The 23,025-nt window shown below is 36.9% G+C and overlaps 1 protein-coding gene across 2 annotated transcripts in view; it reads left to right on the top strand.

Moving 5' to 3' along the window:
- Nucleotides 1–23,025, top strand: part of CSMD1 (CUB and Sushi multiple domains 1) — a 1,102,994-nt gene that overhangs the window by 852,867 nt on the left and 227,102 nt on the right. For both annotated transcript variants that reach the window (XM_034436753.3, XM_034436752.3), the window contains exon 13: nucleotides 22,381–22,563. In XM_034436753.3, coding sequence (XP_034292644.2) covers nucleotides 22,381–22,563 — 183 coding nt within the window. The remainder of the gene's footprint in view (nucleotides 1–22,380; nucleotides 22,564–23,025) is intronic.

The following is a 23,025-nucleotide window of genomic DNA, read 5'->3' as shown; positions in this document are numbered from 1 at the left end:
CCCTCAAATTAAAACTGACAATCTGCAGTTAACGCACATTGTGTTTGTTTCATTCCAACTCCATTGTGGTGGTGTATAGAGCCAAAGATGTTAGAATTGTGTCGATGTCCCAATATTTCTGGACCTGACTGTAAGGGACTGTAGCTTCAGCAAATATCCAGAATATACTATATTTTGCTTACTAAATCCATAACATTCTATCCTGCTACAATTCAATCTGAGAGTGTTTCTCTTCATCCAGATCCTAATAGCTTCTGTTCATTGGGTCAGCATTTCTGCCCAGCTTAGATATATAGCTGGGTATCAACAGCACAGTGATAATACCTCATTCTGTGCCTACAGATGACTTCTCCCAGTGGTTTCATGTCAATAAAACATCAGGAGCAACAGGAGCAAGGACTATGGCACCCCATAAGTTCCCTATGAATTGGCCCTCCCACTACCACCAACTAGATGCAATCTTCAGAAAAGGGGGCTATCGCTGCAAACTAGGACACCCCCCGTTTCTTTGAAGAAAGATACCATTGCTGATGCTTTCAAAAGCCATTAAAAGATCAAGTAGGAGATTTGGTTCCACATCCAGGCCTGACACCCAGAGTAATCTATTTCATCCAAGACTCTTTATAATTGTAACCCAACCATTTTTGTCCTTTTTCATTGGAAATTAGTGAATAGCTATCTAAAACAAATAGGTTGAGGTGGGGCATTTATTTCAATACAGGATTATGACTAATTGGCCAATGGAAAGGTTTTACAGTCTCTGAGGGCTACGGCCTAGATGAGAAGGAAAGGAGAAAAATGTTCAGTATTTTAAATATTAGTCTTGTACTCACTGATATTAAACACATGTGCTTTACTATGGACAATTGTTAGCTATAGGTTATTAGAAGATTATACAGTGGGGTTTTTTTTCTTTTTCTTCCATGCAGGATTATCATAGCAACAAAGATGCTTTCTTTCCCATATAAATGGATTGGTTCAGGCAGGGTATTTAGTTAGAGAAATTTGTAATAACTGTATTCATTTTCTGTGGTTTCAAAAGCAAAATGTATTTTTTGAGCTATTCTGTCCAAACCTACCCTTCCTTCTCCTTCTCCATTTTTGTTTTCATATCTTGGTATTCTGGGAAGGAACTGAATATTCAACTCTAAGAGAAGATGATTCCAGCAGGCTTCATTCCATTAAGTCAAATATTGGATCATTTCATAAAACCTATATATTTATTTTAAATTGACATATAAGATAAATCTATGGGTGCGTCATTCTGAAGAATTAATAATGAACGCAATTCTATAAACAGAAAAGCTTTCAAAGGGCATCTATTTATTTATTTATTTATTTATTTATTTATTTATTTATTTATTTATTTATTTATTTATTATATTTCTATACCGCCTTTCTCCCGTAGGACTCAAGGCGGTGTACAGTCAAGAAAAATATAGACACACAAACATCATAAAATTGCTAATTAAAATTATTACTTAGTTTGTTCAATTAAATAAAACCCAGAATTAGATCACATTTAAAAAATCATTCACATGTTCAGCCTGTTCGAACATCAGGGTCTTGAGGGCACGGCGGAAAGCACGGAGATCAGGGATATTCCGTATCTCCGGGGGCAGTTCATTCCTAAGGGTTGGAGCCCTCACAGAGAAGGCCCTCCCCCTGGGAGTCGCCAGTCGACATAATTTGACTGACGGTACCCTGAGTAGTCCCTCCCTGTGAGAACAAACTGGTCGGTGGGAGGCTATTGGTGGCAAAAGACAGTCTCGTAGGTACCCAGGTCCTAAGCCATGGAGCGCTTTAAAGGTGATAAATAACACCTTGAATCGCGCCCGGAAGACCACTGGGAGCCAGTGCAGCTCACGTAGGAGAGGTGTTACATGGGCGTAACGAGCTGTGCCCATAATCACCCGCGCAGCTATGTTCTGGACCAGTTGGAGCCTCCGGGTGCTTTTCAAGGGGAGCCCCATGTAGAGAGCATTACAGTAGTCCATACGGGAGGTAACTAGGGCATGAGTGACCGTGCGCAAAGAATCCCGATCCAGAAAGGGACGCAACTGGCGGATCAGGCGAACCTGATAAAAGGCACCCCTGGCCACGGCCGTCAAATGATCTTCTAAAGATAGCCGTGAATCCATATCTAGCCTATGAGATATTTTTTTCAGTGCAAACAGCAGTTTCAAAGGGCCAATTTGAAACTTGACAGGACAGCAGAAAGAGTTAAATTCCCTCTCCATACTTAATGCATTCCCAGTAATTATTGCCCTCAGCTGATAAAATCTATCTGTGTAGGTATAGATAAAGATGCCCTTGAGTTAAACTCAACTGTTGGTGATTGCATCTATTTCTTTTTCTTGACAGTGTTGTAGAAATGGTTTGCCACTGCCTTCTCCCAATGAAGTAACTGCATGCTAAATGCAACAATACATTTATCTAATTAAAACAACAGCAACAATAACAACAGCAACCTCACCACCATTCTCTCCCAGTTACAATTTCCTACTTCTAGGTTACAAAAAAGAACTAAAAATAAATATTTTATTCATTTTGTCAAAAAAAAAAAAAAAAAGAAAGAAAAAGAAAAACTATGATTGACAATTCCACTCAGATGTTTCGCTGGAATTCCTGTTCAAAACACGACAGAATTCTAAACCAGGAAATATGATTATTTGAGTCAAGGTTATGAAATGAATTTACTGAAAAGGTAAACTTAGAAAGTATGAAATATTTTGTTTCCATCTTTAGAAAGTGAATTATATCACACTAAATACATTCTGCAATCATATAGAAACTCTTCATGAAAAGAGACTCCAATGCTTCAGACTATAGTCATTTCTGTGGGTTATTAATGAAAACTGTTCTATTGACTGTATTATTCGGATAACACTTTTCTGGGTACGGAATCACTTGATAAAAAAATAATAATATTTTTTAAGCATATAAGCCTTATATTGGCTTTTTTTTTTTTTTTGAGCCACCAGGTTTAAAGCTGAATTCAGCAATTCATATATATGGTTTTTCCTGTTTTATTTTGTTTTGTTTTGAAACAGTATTTTTAATCAGTATTATCAGCTTTGATAATAGTTGGGAAATAGTTGTCTGTCTGCCTGTCTGTGTCTGTGTGTGTGAGAGAGAGAGAAAGAGAGGGAGGGAGGGAGGGAGGGAGGAAGGAAGAGAGACAGAGAGAGAGACAGGGAGGGAGGGTGGGAGAGAGAGAGAAGTGGGGAGAGAGAGAGATGTCTGCTATACATCCTTTATCTGGTTGCTGATGTAAAAGGTAAAGAAGTAAACATAATTATATAAAGCCTGGGATTATGAAGCCATACGCCATATTAACATTTCATAAATTATCAGAGGAGGGGGGAAAAAGCTTCTTCTTCTCCCAGTATGCACAAATGAGCTTTCCATAAACTGTAATACAATATTTGCATCTGAGAAGAAGCAAAAATATATTAAGCGATAGAATTTCAGGCTCTTTTGTCAATAGAAGTCTTTTTGAACTGTCAAATTCTAATTCTATGGCACCTGATGATAAAATGTATTTCTGTAAATCATATTTTGTATAATTTGCCATAGCTATTTAAGTAGCAGCAGGGAGTAAATTAAAGTAGATTTCCTTCGTGCTGTGCTGCTGGATCACAAAAAATTAGGCTATTTTTAGAGGCACATTGAACATATGCTTTGCGTAAGATGGCTCATGCTTGCAACATTTGCACACAAATTCATCTTTGACATCAGAATGAGTTTTATTTTATTTAGCACTATCAATTTCCCAGATTATAATAAGAATTATCAGAAAGCAATTTCTTCTTATCTAGAAAAAAATATGTTAAGATTTTAAGCTCTATTTCTAGAAGCTCTGGAAAAAAATCAGAACAATAATATTATGTGATAAATGATGTACTGCTAAATTGTACAATGAAGGAAAAGTCAGAAAATTGATGTGGACATTTATTTGGTAATTAAAAGGTTATTTTCTGCCTATTTTAGCCTATTATAACCAAGAAGTATTAATTTCAATATGGTTATTTTTTTAAAATAATATTGATCTGAAAAATGAACTACGGTAATGAGAAGGAAGATTTAGAGATTTTTAGATCAGACCACAGTTTAATGTATTTAATCAATGCATTTTTTAAAAATCCTATTAATGAATTGTTGGGAGAAATAAAAATTAAAGTTTTCATGATCAATGCCCCACCCTGAGAAACATTCTCATTGTACTATGGCTATATGTAGCCTTGTCCAGCAAATCTTTGTGAAGTATAATAATGTAATAGCAAAGTAGATTCAACATAGTCTTACTAAAATTAAGAGAAAAACTATTACTAAATAGATGAAATACCTCAAAATAATTTTTATGATATTTAAAATATGCTGGAATCAAAATTAGTTTTATGCTGCTGTTATTCAACTATGATTTTGTATGACTATATGGTATAAATAAATTACATGGAAAAGTCACATGTACAATATTTCAGCTTCCCTTTCTTTTTTAGCAGAGAATAGCATAATTCAAAGAAGAGTGAATAACCTTTTTGGATCAAGAACCACATAAACATTTGTGCAATGTGCTGAAAGCCACATATAAATAAATAAGCAGGGTGGAACAGTAAATGTCTGAATGTCCAAAATGAGGGAAAGGGGTATTGCATATTCATGGGTGCACACAAACACACCTTCACTAATGGGTCTTTGCAGTTTGAAGCATATACATTCACAACCAGCATAGCCATGTGTTTAACCATGATGAAATGTTTTCCCCTTAATAAATGTAAATTGAAGAGTTGAAAATCACTTCTGATTGGCTGGTTATGTGCCATAATCACTTAGCAAACACATACTTATATTCCCCTCTAGGACAATCTGCCCTCAACCTGGTCCTTCAGGTCTTCCAACAGTACATCCATCCCACTTTCATTGAGTCCCTCCACCTTTTCTGAGCACTGCTGGATGCCTGCCAATCCACAGATAAATAAATTCAGGCAGAATTTTTAGAAGCTGTGTCCTTTTTTTTAAACCTATAACTAAGGACGGCAATTGCAATATTGTCAAGGGTTGGCATGTTGAGAACAGGTATCCAATTACCGTAACAAATGACAAATTCAACAGAAAACATGAGAGACACAGCGAGGCACAATCCAAAGTTCAAAGCCCAGCATGACAAGTTTAAGAACCACAAAGATGAAGCTTGAAACATTGTTCTCAGTGCTCTTTGTCAAAGGAGGAGGCCAATAAATAAACCAGGCTGAGATATCACTGGAGAAGTTCAGTTGATGTACATTACTCATTGGAGTCTATTCTCCTATCAGCCTGCTTTACGAATGGGGGATCCAATTTGGGACTACTGCTTTTAAGTCTTTGTATAAAGTAGCAAAGCCTGGAATTTTTTGGTAAAGGAGGGGTAATGGCATTATTCAAGATCAGGAAAAAGGGATAATTGGCTTAAATATTTTAACAATCAATGTACTAGAAAATGAAGTAAAATCACCTCTCCAGGCATTATCAAGTCAGAAAATTGCAGGAATTAATGGAATATATATATAAATAAGACAAGCAACAGAAGTAATAGTTAATAAAGGTCCTAAGCAAACCATGCCATCAGATCTGGAAAAGAACACAGATCAGAAAGGTCCAAAGAAGTCTCCAAAGAAAGGAGATTTAACAGAATGTGTAGATTATCATACACTATCCTAAATTTCTCATACTACCAAAGTAAAAGTTTAGGACCATTCAATATAAATTAAATCCCTACATTTAGAAAAAAGATATCAGGTACTAGAGCTGATTTTAGAAAGGTCAATGGAACAAGTAATATTGCTGATACACCCAGGATAAATGAGAAAGTCAAAAAATGCCAAAGAGAAGTTAATGTGTGTGTTATTAATTTCACACAAACCTTCAGTAATATCAAATCATGTCAAGCATAAAATGTCCTTAGGAAAATATGAATCCCAGAACCTCATATTTTCTTCATGCAAAAAAGTATGCCCAGGTCCGGAAGTCACAGTCTGGACAGAACATGATGAAAAGGACTGGCTCCAAGTCAGCAAAGGAATGAGAGCTTATTCTTTCAGTCTACATGCTAAATATATACTGAGAAGCTGGATTGGAAAAAGCTGAGTGTGATTTAAAGTTGGAGGAAAAAATATCCATAAGCTGCACTATGTTGATGATTATCCTTTGATAGCTGAAAATGCAAATGATTTACTATTCTAATAATGAAAGCCAAGAAGCACAGTGAGAAAAAAAATGGGCCTAAGATTTAAATATGCAAAACAGAAGACTAATAACAAGTATAGTAACCAGCTGTAGAATTAACAATTAAAATTTTGAAGTGGTGGATAGGGTGTGGTTTTTTTTTTTTTTAGGGTTGACAATGAACAGTAAAGGAACAAGCAATCAAGAAATATATCACAGATTAGTACAGTTACCAATAATGGCCTTGGAAATGATATTTTGACACCAAGACCTACCTAAAAAGATCAGAATTATGCAGGCACTGACTTTCCCTATGGGAAACTTGGATATTAAAGAAGTAATTTAAGAAGTGTATTGAAGCTTTTGAATTTTGGTATTAAACAAGATTCTTGACAATTCCATGAATGAACAATAAAATAAACAAATGTCTCATAGAACAAATCAATGCAGAGTTTTCATCTGAAGTAAATGAATTTTCTGATATATACGCCTCCTGCAAAGTCTTGAGATGTTTAACATTATGTATAAGTCTTTGAATACGAGATGGGCAGCAAATAAATAAATAAAACTATATTATATTAGATAGAAGGAAATATTATAAGAATGTAACTAGTACCAATGTAGAAGGACTGACTTGCAGTGGTGAGGGCTGTACTGTTGAAAGACTCAAAGTACCAGATTGTGGTTAGATAAACCTGGAGAAGTTTTGCTAAATAACACCATCGGCATTGACAAAATCCTCAAAAGTCAATTGCAAAAGGCAGCTTTACTTGGAACAGCTTAAATCTTTCAAACACTATGAAACAACTTCTACCTATCCCAGGACCTTGGGAAGAACTTGATAGGTAGATAAAAATGCCAAATTCAGTCTAATGGCTACTTGTGAGATGAACAATGATTACTAAGCCTTTCAGACAACTAGCTTAAACTTTCTAGAAAATGATGAAACCATAGCAATCAGTGTGTTCAGAAGATCGGATACTTAAATAGTTAAAATGTGAATTACAGCGTTCACATTGCCATTTCATTTTATAAAAGATTTTGAGAGACTTCTTATAGATTTGATCACTGAAATTTCATCTATGCTCCATTTTAGATGTTAGTCTTTACAATTTCTTGTTTGTTACAGTCTAAAAATATGCTCTTTTACCCATCACTTCAACCAGGTTAATTGCTTGACATCAAGGCAATTTAATTTTAGTCCATTGGACATGAGGTCTACTGCTAATTAAAATTTAATTAAAAGTATGTGTATTTCTGTAAGATGATATAAATAAGTTGTCGGTTCAACAGTTCATAGGAAAGGAGGGAATAAATTATTGTTACAAATCAGTTTCTTGTCGTAACGTTTTTTGCAAAGGATGAGAAAAACCTGTAGTTGGTTATCACACACTTCAAGCACAAAGGAAATGTTTGGTGTATTATACTAGTATTAGAATACAGATGATGATAGTCACAGTGAGATTAACCTATAAAGAGCACTTCTGCCAGGTAAACATTTCTAAGAAATTTACAAGTGCCATAATCTAATATCTGTGTTCCGATATCAGAGGGGCTGCCACAAAGAAGAAGGGTCAACCTGTTCTCTAAAGCACCTGAAGACAGGACAAGAAGCAATAGATGGAATCTAATCAAGGAGAACAGGGACGTGCTGGCTCAGTGGCTAAGATGCTGAGCTCGTCAATTGAAAGGTTGGCAGTTTAGCAGTTCAAATTCCTAGTGCCACGTAATGGGGTGAGCTCCCGTTACTTGTCCCAGCTTCTGCCAACCTAGCAGTTCAAAAGCACATAAAAAAATGCAAGTAGAAAAAAATAGGGACCACATTTGGTGGGAAGGTAACAGCATTCTATGCGCCTTTGGTATTTAGTCATGCCAGTCACATGACAATGGAGACGTCTTTGGACAGCGCTGGCTCTTTGGCTTTGAAACGGAGATGAGCACCGCCCCCTAGAGTTGGGAATGACTAGCACATATGTGCAAGGGGAACCTTTATCTTAATAAAGGAGAGAAGCAACCTAGAACTAAGGAGAAATTTCCTAACAATGAGAACAATTAATCAGTGGAACACTTTGACTCAAGAAGTTATGGGTGCACCAACACTGGAGGTTTTCAGAAGAAATTAGATAACCATTTGTCTGAAATTGTATAGCAATAGCACTTAGCCTTATATACCACTTCATAGTGCTTTATACCTGTCTCTAAGTGGTTTACAGAATCACCATATTTTCCCCAACAATCTGGGTCCTCATTTTACCCCTCTCAGAAGGGTGGAAGTCTGAGTCAACCTTGAGTCGGTGAGATTCAAACTGCTGGCAACCGGCAGAGTTAGCTTGCAATACTGCATTCTAACCACCGCACCACCACAGCTCAAGGATTTCCTGCCTGAGTAGCAGGTTAGACTAGAAGGCCTCCAAAGTCCTTTCCAACTCAGTTATTCTGATATATATATATATATATATATATATATATATATATATATATATATATATATATATATATATATATATATATATATAAGTTTTCACGGGTATGTATGTGTGTATAGTTAATATTTCGGGTTTCTTCCCGTGTAATTGTGGATATATCCCTAAAAGGGTAGAAGCGACGTTTCGGCAGAATCCCATCTGCCATCATCAGGCTTATGCCAGTAGTCATTTTGCACTAACTGACGTTGGAATTTCAAATCTGGTGCTGGTATTCTGGGATGGCTCCACCTTTTCATTCTGATTGGTTGGGAGTCCCAGTATGTGTTTATTGGCTTGGCTTCGGGTGTATGGTCGGTTTTTCTCCACTAGGTGGCAGGGCTTTATCTTTGTGGCTGGTTTGAATATGATTTGGTTGGGATTTTTTGTGCAATGTTTGGTTCATGTTCCACATATGGTGTCAAGATTCGTCTATCTATGAGAGCAGGTTTCCAAATAGTAGGCAGACGTGAAGTGTCATCCCGTTTATTCATGCAATATGGTCTTTTTTCCATTTCTATTGCTTCTCTGATTATCCTGCCATTGAGATGTTCTATTTTTGCAACTGTTTTTGTTTTATTAAAATTAATGTTGTGTCCTGTTGTATTTATATGTTGAACTAATGATGATGTGTGTTCTTGCTTTTGTATTGAGTTTTTGTGTTCCTCGATGCGCACACTCATTCTTCTGTTGGTCTGTCCAATGTATGTTGATGGGCAGGAAGCACATGGGATTTCATATATGCCTTGATCTTCTAATTCTATTTTGTCTTTGGGGTTTCTCAGAATGGACGATATCTTTCTATCTGTGCAAAATATGGTTTTGATGTTGTGTTTTTGTAGTACTTTGCTAATTTTATCTGTTGTTCCCCTTATATAGGGCAAGATGGCTTTCCCATTGTTTTGTTCCTCTTGTTGTTTTTTATTCTGTCTTGGTGTTGTATGTTTGATCATATTGATGACTTTATTTCTACAGAACCCATTTGATGTCAGTACATTAGTTAGTGTATATAATTCAGTTTGTAAATGTGCTTCATCAGCCAGACGTTTAGTTCTTGTGGTTAATGTTTTGGCAACAGAGTTTATTTGTGCTGGATGGTGGTGTGATTTGGTGTTGAGATAGCGGTTCGTATGTGTCTTCTTTTGATAGATGGTATGTCCTAAGGTGCCATCAGATTTTTTATAAATTAATACATCGAGGAAAGGTAACTGGTTTTCTGATTCTATCTCCATGGTGAACTTTATTTTGGGATGGAGGCTGTTCAAATGTACTAAGAAGTTTTCCAATTTATCTCTTCCATGTGGCCAGATCACAAAAGTGTCATCAACGTATCTGAGCCATAATTTTGGTTTGTTAACAGTTTTTTCTAAGGCATTGGATTCGAATTCTTCCATGAAAAGATTAGCGATGACTGGTGATAATGGTGATCCCATTGGTGCACCTTTATATCTCTGTCCTCTGTGTATGAAATATGTGTTGGATAAACAATGTTCTGTTAAGTTTGTGATATGTTTTGGTAGTTGATATTTGTTTTTAATTGATGACAAGGCTTCTTTGACAGGTATTTGTGTGAATAGTGATACAACATCAAAGCTTACAAGAAGGTCACTTTCTTTTATGTGTTGCTTTTTTATTATTTGTATGAAATGGTATGAGTTCTGTACATATGAAGCAGCAGATTCTGCGTAAGGTTGAAGATGTTTTGCTAAATATCTGGCTAGATTTTGTAAAGGTGAGCCTATGGAACTTACTATGGGTCTGAGAGGTATTCCATCTTTGTGTATTTTTGGGAGGCCATACAGTTTTGGGCATTTTGATGATTTTTCTCTGGGGATAATTTTTTGTTGGATTTCTTTACTTATAGTACTTGATTTTATCTTTATCTTTGTGGTTTTTTCTAGATATGTTGTTGGGTCTGTGTTTATGGGTTTATATGTGGCGTCTTGAAGTAAGTCAGACAGTTTCTTTTCATAGTCCACTGTGTTCATTACTACTGTTGCATTGCCTTTATCTGCTGGTAATATCATTATGCTATTATCATTTTTTAAAACTTGCAGTGCTTTTTTTTCTTCTTTTGATAAGTTGCTTTTAGGTGGTTTACTAGTACATAGAATGTTGGTGACGTCATGTCTGACTTTATCAGCATCGTCAGCACTGAGTTTCTTTAGGCTGGTTTCAACTTCGCATATGATGGTTTCTATTGGAATTTTATTGGGTGCCACTGCAAAATTAAAGCCCTTTGCTAAGACATTTGTTTCTGCTGTTGTTAATTTTCTATCGGAAGCATTGTATACTACTTGTTTTAAGTGATGTTGTGTTGTGGTTGGAGGTTTTTTATGTTCTAATTTCTTAAGTTTCTTTGAATGTCTGTAAGTTTTATGAGTGGTTTCTATTTCAGATCTCCAGGTGGCAAGCTGTTTTATTTTGTCATCCCAGAATACCAGCACCAGATTTGAAATTCCAACGTCAGTTAGTGCAAAATGACTACTGGCATAAGCCTGATGATGGCAGATGGGATTCTGCCGAAATGTCGCTTCTACCCTTTTAGGGATATATCCACAATTACACGGGAAGAAACCCGAAATATTAACTACACACACACACACACACACACACACACACACACACACACACACACATATATATATATATATATATATATATATATATATATATATATATTCACTTCTAAGGAAGGACGGCTAAATCACTAAAAAAATGTAACTCCCCAAATCTTGAAGTTAAATGGCCTGTGCCAGAAATTGCAAATGGGGAGGTTAGATACAAGGGATTCATGGCAGTTGTAAATTGGCCCACAATGTAGGAATGCAAGAGTTCGGAGATGGTACAGGGATACTTCTTTCAATAGTAGAAAGTTGAAGTTCCACGTAGAGAAAAAATTACTTCATCCTGAGCCAGGTTCAAACAACACAGGACAATTGCTCAATGGCAAAAATAGAGTTTATTTAACAGTGAAATGAACAGCTTAGCAATCGATGAGGGCCATGAGTTTTTAAAAGACAGGATCAGTAATATTGATAGGAAAGTCTAGTCTTTGTTTAGAAAATGTGTGAAGACGTCTGCCAATGTGTTTGCCTCAGAGGATTAAGCTGGGTCAAAGTAGTATTTTCTGCAGGGTAAAATAAGCTTTGCCCCTTTGTGTGTCCAGGTGTTGGCCTTTGGGTGATGGATCTGGTGTTAGGAGAATCTCATTGTGTGGATAAAGGATTTCTATATGTCAAGGGGATGCCTGTATATGCCAATTTCCTAGTGGGACACATGTTTAGTCAGTTTTACCATAGAAACAGGCAGAAAGACTTAAGCAATCTTTGTTTTATTGTTTAGGGTTCACCAACAGGTTAAGCCTGGTGGCCAGCATTGGTGAGTGGTGTGGACAGCAAGGGTGGCAAGAGTTCTTTCCTTCTGATGAAGGCAAATCCAAGATATTGGAATAAAATTGAACATAGTCTTGTAGCAATCCAAGGATCTCAGAGAAACAGAACTGCTCACAATCAGGAATTGAGCACTGAAATTAAAAACAGAACTCTTGACTTCTAAGCCTATATAAATATATATAAATATATCTTTGGTTATTTGGGTTTTCTCCTACGTAGAATTGGAAGTGTCTTGGCGACGTTTCAACATAGTCTCATTCGTCATCTTCAGGCTGGTGTTTTCGGGTTCGTGCTTCTAGGAGCAATGTGTGATTGCAGCTGTTTCTTCCTTTTAACTGCCAGTGGGGGTGTGAACTGATTGGGTGGGAGCTTGGCTGTGTTCTGATTGGGTGGAGGTGTGTTCTGATTGGGTGGGGGCTTGGCTGTGCTCTGATTGGATGGGGGGGTTGGCTGTGCCCTGATTGGCTGGATGTGTGTTCTGTTTAGGTAGGGGCTTGGTTGTGCTCGGGTTAGCCTGAGTTGCAGGGGGATTTGAGCTGGTGAGCTGTGTTGCTGTTGCTTGGCTTCGCGTTCGTGGTCGTGCCACTTCTTCATGGTGGGTGTCAGTTTGCTTCATGTATGGATTGGAGGGGTTTAAAATGGCTAATGATGCAGCTGTGGTTTGGCTTCTGGTTTGTGGTCGTGCCTCATCGGTGTGGATTTGGGTTTGGTTTTTTGCGTGGATGTGTGGTGGTGACATCCTGTGTGGTTTTCGTGAGTGTGGGTCTGGTGTCATTCTTAGTTTTAGGGACTTGTTTGTCAATAAGGGCGAGTTTCCAAATGGCTGGTAGGCGGGAGGTATCATCTCATTTATTTATGCTGTGTGGGCGTTTTTCTATCTGATGGCTTCTCTGATTATTCTGTTGTTAAAGTGTTCAGTTTTGGTGATAGTTCTGGTCTTTTTAAAGTCAATTTTATGTTCTGTGGCTCTAAGGTGCTGGACCAGGGAAGAAGTTGATTCTTCTTTTCTGACTGAGTTCTTGTGTTCTTCAACGCGTGCACTTGTTCTTCTGTTGGTTTGTCCGATGTATGTGGTGGGGCAGGCAGTGCATGGGATTTCATATACTCCTTGATTTTCTAACTCAATTTTGTCTTTGGGGTTTCTTAGGATGGTGGATATTTTTCGGTTTGTGCAGAATGCTTTCTTGATGTTGTGATTGTGGAGGATCTTGCTGATTCTGTTTGTGGTGCCTTTTATGTATGGTAGGAGGGCTTTGCCGTTTTCTTGTTCTCTGTCTTGGATTTTAGTGGGGGTTTCTTTTTGGGTTAGGTTGGTAATCTTATTTCTTTGGAATCTGTTGGATGTTAGTGAGAGTGTGTAGTTCGGTTTTTAGGTGTTGTTCGTCAGCTAAGCATTTTGTTCTGGAGATGAGTGTCTTGGCTACGGAGTTGATCTGTGCTGGGTGGTGATCTGAGAGTGTGTGCAGATAGCGGTTTGTGTGTGTTTTCTTCTGGTAGATGGTGTGTCCTAGGGAGCCATTGGATTTCTTGTATACTAAGACATCCAGGAAGGGAAGTTGGTTGTTAGCTTCTGTTTCCATGATGAACTGTATTTTGGGGTGTAGGCTGTTGAGGTGTGTGAGGAAGTAAGAAAATTGATACTGTACCTTTACAGGGAGGATACATAAGATATGGGTGTGGCCTACTGATGACAGCTAACGAGCTAGAAATGGATCTATTTAGGTCTCCCACTTAGCAGTTAGAGCTTGCTAGGTGTTAGAAAGGAAAAAAGCCCAGAACCGAGTAGATGTGATTCTACTGAGCTGGAGCTACAAAAAAACCTTGGCTACGTAGGGAAAACCTGGCTAGAAGAAAAACACACATAAACCCTATGAAGAAGTAAGAAAATTGATATATATATATATAGATATATATATATATGTATATGTATATGTATATGTATATGTATATGTATATATTTTTCTTACGTCTTCGTATGTATACACACACACACACACACACACACACAACACACACAGTACAGATTTAAGCAAGTCTCTCTTTATTTTGGGGGCTCTCATTAAAAATCTTTGTTCTACTCTGTCAGTCTTCCACTGTAGAGGATCTGTTACAGTAAGTTTCTCCATCAGCTGACTCTGACTGCTGCTTCTGTATCTAGTAAGAGATTATCTGACTGCTCCAGAACAGAGCAGGTGTATTTTCCAGTAAATTCTACTCTTTCAGGACTTCATCTGTAGAGAGTCCTCTGGCTCTTGAGTTGCAAGGTTAGAAGCCCGTAAGCTCTGTGCCTCCAATTCAGTCTCACTCCTCAGACTGGCCCCTAGCACTAAACAGCTAGAAACAGATTTGTTTGAGCTGTTTTTAAGTCTTCCCAGGAGCCAGACTGTCTTTAGGAAGACAGACAGCACACCTTCTCCAAGATTATGAAGTGTAAATGTTCCAGGTCTCTGATACAATTCAATTACATAGAGACTTCGGTGTACACCTAAACATGTGTTACATTATTTTCTTTTATTTGGCTTGTGCCAAATAAACTTTTGAAAGTTTTCCCTTAGGCTGAGTCTTAGTTGTTTACACTTCTTGCACCAAGGTGCATTTTTCTTGGCTGTTGTGGAGTTTCAAATAAAATAAAGAGTATTTTAAACAAACGTTTTTGGTGTAATTTTATATTTTAAAGGTTGTAATCTGGTAAAATGCCTGTCAATGTAGATTGACTGTCAGTTACTGGGTTTCTAATGCTGTTGTGTTTTCAGTTAACAGTTAGGGTTGTTGTTTTTTTAACCATTTTTCTGTATTCGGTATTTTATTAGAATTTTACAATATTACATGCCTCTAAACTCTAAATGGAAGGCATTGTTTATTTATTAATTTCAGGGGAAGTTCTGCTGGTTTTTGACAGATTCATCATTCCCTTTCATGAGATATAAAAGGCACAAGGGTAATTAAAGCTGAAACAGCATCCCTCATGTTCTCTTTCTCTCTTTGTATATCAAACATGATTGCTGTTCTTAGGACACATTTATCTCACTAGAATTTGCCAAAAGAACAATGGCGATCATTCAGATCGGTTATTGCATTTTTTTAACTGATTATGAGTTCAGTTATGGGCTTAAGAGTTCCCAGGGTTTTTTTGGAAATGGCTTCTGCGATGGGCTTCCCTCTTTATGTTGGAGAGAAAACCAAATACAAGAGCTGATATACCAGAATGCTATCTGCCATTCTCTTTAGCAGGGGTCTTCAAACTTGGCAACTTTAAAATTTGTGGACTTCAACTCCCAGAATTCCCCAGCCCTGTTCTTTAGCAACCCCTTCATCCCATACTTGTAGAGTGCTCTTTGATATCCATGACAGTCTTCTTTGTTTTTCTAATTGAAATACAAGTTGTTTGCAGAAGAAAACTTTCCATATTCAGTTAATACAGGGGGGAAAATATTTTATTTTTTGGTTTTAATTTTGATTGGAAGTATGCAGCTTTATAAAAAGTGTTCAGATGGCTAAAATTCTGGTGGTACTTGTGATTGGGCAGTACTACTAGTAGGAAAAATGTGTATTAATGTTATTTCTAATTCAATTCTTGGCAGTGGTTATTTTTTTTATTCCCTTTTTTCTCTAGCCAGTTACACTTTAAAGTAATGCCAGTTACACTTCCTCAATACTTTCCATGACAATACCAGACAAAAAGGCATCTTTGTATGTGCCATTATAATAATCTAACTGATACATAATGAAGGTACAAGATGATCAAAGCAATCTGGGTTTATCCACAGGTGGGTGAATTTTTATTGAAACTCCAGTTTATTCTGATTTCCACATTTCTCAAGGTCAGATCTATCTGACTCAGTGGATCTGATTGCCACACTATTCTGTTACTAGATGTAATAGATCTCACAGAAATGCTAGACTTGTTTTATTAAATTTGAAAATAGACACCAAAAATGCAACTTCATTCTATTTCTTTAGCTTATTTCCAAAGTTAGAAAAACTGAACCAATGGCAAATTAGTCATGAGACAGTCTCAGAGAAAATAAGGAAAGAATAGAAATAATTGAGATCAGCTCCCAAGCTATTCTAAATAAATTTCTTTCTCTAGCAGTGAGAGGAAAATGTTTTTTTTTTCCTTTAAAAAGGGTACAAAATACAAAAGAAAAATACTCTTCATCTTGGAAGCTTTTTGAAGCATGACAGGTAGTTTCTAATTGTAAAAATCAAATATCACACTTCAAATAAGCAATGATTTTCTTTACACTACATTCCCATTTTTTTTTTGTCTCTTCAATTTTCATTTCCAAATCCTGCTATTTTTACTAGCCAGTCTTGACTAGCATTGATTAGTAAGCGAGACCGACATTGAATAAATTGACTAACCTAGATGAATGACTGATGATAGCTCTTTTCATTTTCTAGCTCTGTGCATGTTAGTAACTTTGCTTTTCCTATGAAAATCAAAGGCAGCAATGAAATGGTAACATAACTGAAGGTCAATTTAAGGCAATTTTGAAGGTCAAACATAACTGAAGGTCAATTTAAGGCAATTTTGAAGGTCAAACATAACTGAAGGTCAATTTAAGGCAATACTTGTTAAAATACGATGGGCTCCAATCTGTGCTTGCCATGATTAACAAGTCTGTGGACATTTATGGCAAAAAGAAGCATGGTACAGGTAGTCCTCTTGTTACAGCAACTGAAACTGGGATTGCCATTGCTAAGCAAATGTGGTCATAAAGCACAATGTCATGTAACCACATCATGTAGCAATGACAATCCTGGGAATGAAGGTTGCTATTGTAAACCCAAGACATTCAGGTTGTTAACCAGAAAACAGAGTTCCAAGTAAGGATCATGGGGATCTTTACTTGCTTCAGGGGAGTGGGGGGAGCCTGCAAGGCCTGGCATAGGCTATGCATGAGCTAAAGGCTGTGGGAAGCAGGATAGGAATGAAGGGAGGTTGGGGGAGAAGGAGGGTACTACACAAGTGAAGAGAGGCTGGAGGTGGACTTATCAGAACATCTTGCAACCTTTCCTGCGGGCTTCCCCATTGACTTTGCTTGTGGGAAACCAGCAGGGAAGTTTGCAAATAGTGACCACAGGGAGCTCCAACCATCATAAATGCAAGCTGGTTACCAAAATCCTAAATCATAATGTGGTGACGATGGGGATTGTGCAAGGGCTGGAACTTTGAAAAGTGGTTGTAACTACCACTCATTCACTGCCATCACAATGCTGCACAGGTGGTCGGTAGCAAGGGCTGTCTGTATGCTCTTCTTGAAACACTTGATTAAAAAAATACTTGGCATCCCTAATGACAAGCAGTATTGATAATCCCTCTTCTGTGCTACACTTGATTTACTAAATGGAACTGCAGGTGGTAATTTGAGGTGCTTCATCCATTTCATTGATAAGATTGAGTGGCACATTAATTTAAGGATCATGGTCTCTGATGAGGTGCAGATCAATTCTTCAGCAGGATCAATCTTGAGGCTGTGGCATCTCAAAGTCCCACTGGCATGAAAAAAAAATCTTTGATATATAAATGACTGACACATTTTACTAAATTGAATGGGGGAAATATACGTAATATACTTATCATACTCTATTTTCTATAAGAATATTGCCATTTGTAGTGAATTCAAGTTAGAGGACTGGAACATGCAATCTATTGTGTATTCCACAGTCCTTTTTTTCTAAGTGGTCCTCTCCTAGAAACAGCGAAGAGTCTGTATGCAGGGGGATGGATGGAAAGAAGGAAGGGATTTTAGTATATCTTATAATCAATGCCTCACATTGGAAGGAAGGGAGATTCTATACACTGTTTTGCTTTTGTTTGGTTCTATATTGGAAACTGTGTTTATTAGTGTATGGAAAAAATACATTCTCCCTTCATAAACAGAATTCCAAAAAATGGCAACACAACAAGTTTCACATTATGTCTATCACCAAACAATAAGGCTGTATCTAAAGAAGACTGCTTCTTTAAAACACCCTAATTTTTTTTAATTTGGGAGTTCAAAATGCATTTATATAGGAAAAATATACAAATCCTAGGACAGCAATGAATTGAATGTTTGTGAAATTAGAATTGGCTGTGGTGGAAACTGATGAAGGAGACCATGTCATCTAGTGTACTAAATGTTTTGTGTGAATGTGAGAGAACAGATTAGGGATTTTATAATGTGATATCTCTATCCTGGCATTCTCCAGATGCTGTGCGGCTGCAACATTTTAGAATTTCCATACAGATTACTAAAAATTGATATATCAGAATGGAACATACAACGTAATTTTGCTACATGAGTAAATATTGAAATAGAGAAAGCTGTGATGTGTTATTTTAGATGTATAAGCATTATCATGGGTGGATGCAGATCAGTGGTGGGTTGCCCCTGGTTCGCACCAGTTCTATAGAACCAGTAGTAAAACTGATGGGAGGCTCCGCCCACTCACCCTGATGTCATGAAAATGCTTCGGTGCATGCACAGAAGAGAGAGCATGCACGTGTGAACGAAGCAAGTGCGTGGCTCCATTGCGAACCGGTAATAAAGGTAAGTAGAACCCATCCCTGATGCAGATACTTTTTTGTGTTAGTATATTAGTGGCAAACCAGAGAATATATATAGATGTGTGTGTGTGTGTGTGTGTGTTTCAAGAACTTTCAAAGCAAGTGATTTTTATGTGTATTCCTTTCCTGCTTCACACAGCAGTAAGTGAAGAATAAGAAAGCCTACTTTAAGGCAGACATTTTAGCAACAATTTTCTCTGCCTTCTCAAATGTGTTTCCAACTTGGAATAGGATTGACAATCTGAATGACTGTCAAAATACTATCAGATATTTTCAGTAATAACCCAGCCATCTCAATCTTCCTTAATAATATATAGTAACATTAAAAAAAATTACCCTAGAGAAATTTATGTTAATTCTTTATGACTGATTTGCATCTTCATGGTAATTGACACAATGAGAAGTGCTCTTAAAAGTCTATTAGAGTTCTTGGGCTGCTGAAAAATCAAAGTTTTAATCTCAACTCTTTTGAACACTTCATAAATAATGTGGACAAATTAAAAATTAAGTCTGAAAAAATGATACTAAATGACTTCTTAGAAGTAAGGGAGAGTAAATGGATGTGGAAGTAAATGGAAATGGTAACTTTCCACTTGGATAAAAATATACCCTGATATTTTTCAATTTGCAAAGAAAAGGATAATATGGATATTTCAATTGGAATTGTCAAAAAAATGCTTCCTGTTGGTTTTCAGCAGGCATTTGTGTTGGTTTCTTTGAAGAATGGAAATATTGCCAGATTGTATTTGCCAAGTAGTATTGCCAGTGGAAATTTACAATTCTCAGCCATGTAATTTCAAAGCACTACTACTCAGCAGTTACAAACTAGATCTGATTAGATAGTTTCCTGTTATATACTGCAGATGTTTTTTTTTTTAGTAATGTTAAAATATCACCAATTATTGCTGTTTTCAATTAGCACTGTAGTTTTAACAATATTATTTCTCAATTCATTGTTAGATAATGTATTTTTAGTATTTCACAGTCATTTAGCTCCATCTTTTACTCTTTCTCTCTCTCATGTACATAAACAAATTTACTGAAAATAACATGCTTGATGAGATGGGCTCTAATCCATGAAAATATATGCCATTATGAAGCTCATTTTGTTCAGATTTGGAATAAACAGAGATAATTGCCCTGAATTTCCCATTTTATTGTTTGGGTGAATTTTATAGAAAAGATATTTTCTTGTATTCCAAATCAAGAGGAACAGTCCATTTACAGAAGAAGTCTTCTCATTACGTGCCTGTGCAAAGCACTCCTTTGTATCTGCTTTATTTTGCACAAAGTTTCTCTACACAGATCAAATACAATAGCCCAAAACCTCTTTTTTTTTTCCTGACAACCATTGAAAGGACAGAAGATATTTCAGCAGCTGAGAAAGCTAATGGAACTGTTCCTTGAAGTTCCAAGATAAAGCTCTTCATAAGGGAAGATTAAATCAGTTATATATCTTAATGCGGGCAAAAAAAAAAAAATGTTATCCCAACTGCTTTATACTCTCCTAGTTAGCACTTGCTCCTTTCTTAAAGTTGTGCTAGTTTTAGGCTTCGTTGAAAAAAAAAAAAGTTACTGAATCATTAATGTTGTGTAGCAGTACATATATGTGAGATACTGTATATATGTAACATAAAACCACTGTACAGTACATGATAATTATGCCATGGGGAATTGAGATCATATATGCTATTTCTGCTCATTCAGTTTCCTTGAGAACTGAGGTGTAGATCCATATGAAGTACAGCAATGAGATGGTTCAATCTTATGTCTACAATTCAAAATTTTCATATACTGTACAAACCTTCTTCATGGAACAACAGTTTATGATATCACTCATTTACTACTTCGCCCATTTATGTATTTATTGGATTAATAAGTTATATACCACCAAGAGGTTTTGTTTTGTTTTGTGAGTTCTTTGTAAGATTGTTTACTGAGAAATAGAAGACAGTGGTGTTTCTCAATGTTGGCAACTTTCAGGTGTGTGGACTTCAATTCTCAGAATTCCCCAGCCAGCATGCTGGGAGTTGAAGTCCACACATCAGAAAATTGCCAAGTTGAGTAACAGTAGAAAACAGTGTTGTTTCGTCAGGGGTCAAGTGACAGAGAGATTGATACTGCCAATGATAAAATATGATAAATCTGATCTTTAATCAGTAGAGTACATCAATTGAAGTGTTTTGCTTTATGCTGACATATTCTGGAGATCATTAAAAATAATGCTTTAATTTTTTGTGAGAGGGGGATGCCTGGATAAGATCCTGCAGTTTTCTTGGCCAGATTTCAGAAATGATTTGCTGTGATTTGCCATGGATTAGGGCTGAGTGAGATGTTGACCGGAGGCTACCCAGCTGGCTTTGTGCCTCAGGCAGGACTAGAACTCAAGGTCTCCCTGTTTCTATTTCAGCAAACTGTCTTAGGGTTATATTTTTACCCCGTGTCTGGAGTCTGAATAAAAATTGAAGTTAATAGCCAAACAACACAGAATTACTTTTTTTGTCCAGAAACTATTTGGTTCTGTATCTGCTCTAATTTTAACTCTGGAGTTGGATTTTCCCAAAGGAACAAAAGCATAGTTTCCAAGTTATAATGGAATCACAGCTACTGCTGATTTGCCAGTTGTGGCCAACAGGTACCTTTGCCAACCTTGGATGGTGTACCAGTTGCAGCTCTATCTTGAGTGGGAGACTCTGGCAACTATAACTCACCCCCTTATCATCCTAATCATCCTAAAGCAGGGCTTAGCAACTATGGCACTTTATGACCTGTGGACTTCAACTCCCACAATTCCTGAGCCATCCATGTTGGCTCAGGAATTCTGGGAGTTAAAGTCCATGGGTCATAAAGGGGCTTTAGTTGCCCAATCCTGTCCCAAACTATATTATTACTTGTGGTATAACTTAAATCTCTTTGATATTGACCTGCCCTTTAGAACTGCTTATGAAAGAATCTTAATTCTTCTAGGTAATAACCTTGCATCCCTTTGAAAAGTATAAATTGTTTTCCCCTTCTCCATTTTCCTTTTCCACCCGAAGCATTTTGCATATAAACAATACATCCTTACAGGACTTTTCATGTTAGCAAGTTTATTTGTTTGTTTATTAGATTACAAGTCTGTCTGACTCCAAACACTTTGAGTGGCTTACAATTTCAACATCAAAGAATACATTTAAAAATATGAACACTCAGAGCCCCTTAACAAGGCCAAAAACAAATCGCCAGGTATTCCAAAGCAATTCCACCTAATACCGGACCTGAGAACAGTCTTATCATTTGAAGAGCAGGCTTTCTCCCCCACCCCTCTCTTGGGGGCTGTTGTTCCAGAGGGCAGGTTCATAGCTCTCGGAGGATTTTCATGATCTGAAAAAATATGATTCTATTAAGGCAGGCTCAGGTGAATTGATGTATTTTTGTAGTCCTGTCACACTGCTGATTCATGTTCACTTTGTGGCCAACAATTTATGACTCGATTGCCCAGTAAAATAACTTAGGAGCTAACTATGTTGTCCTTTGAAGTCTTGGGCTTCTCCCTGTAATCTTGGCCCAGAAAGAAGAATATCTTTATGAATTTCTGACCGAAGGTTAACTTTGAAGAAGTCTTCCTTGGCCAGCAAATAATCCGAACTTTTGGTTTCACACAGAGAGGGCTTTATCTTATTGTCTGTTTTCAGGGTCAGGATGAAGTAATGATAAAGCAGTTGCTTTGAAGCCCATGCAGAATGCCATTTAAATTCTGTCAATTATTTTCCCCTTTATATAGAAATAGAGAAAGGCGGCTGTGGTGATCCTGGAGTTCCATCTTACGGGAAGAGGACTGGGAATAGTTTCCTTCATGGAGATTCTCTTACTTTTGAATGTCAGGCAGCATTTGAACTGGTGGGAGAGAGAATGATCACATGTCAGCAGAACAATCAGTGGTCTGGCAATAAACCCAGTTGTGTTTGTAAGTTCTCATCTGTTTTCTTATCACTATTGATCTTTGTCTGTAATTTACAGTCATTTGCAGCAAAAATTTCACTTCACTTGGAATGCCGGCTTGTGGGATATACTCGTTTACTCTACTGTTTTATTATTCATGTTCTTTTCTCCTTTTACAAATAGAGTTTGCTTTAATTAAAATATCTTCTTAAATAAAATATGTGAGAATAAACTTGCCCTATAAGTAGAAGAGGAGAAAAAAAAATAATTTGGTTTGCATTGTAATTAAAGCTTGCCCACGCTGTGTTGTATTTCAAACCGCAATCCAATTATATAGAGATATTTGAATGTATTTCAGTTGTGTCATATTGTTTTACATTTAAAAAAAAAAACCTCTACATGTTAAACTTAATACACAAATGATCACCCTTACCTATAAGACATACATCAATAAATTTATTGAGAGAGGATTCCATAATGGCTTTAT

This window comes from Pantherophis guttatus, chromosome 1 (assembly GCF_059756535.1).
Source record: "Pantherophis guttatus breed Tessera chromosome 1, ASM5975653v1, whole genome shotgun sequence".
Taxonomy (NCBI): Eukaryota; Metazoa; Chordata; class Lepidosauria; order Squamata; family Colubridae; genus Pantherophis; species Pantherophis guttatus.
This window is presented reverse-complemented; position numbering and strand designations above follow the sequence as displayed.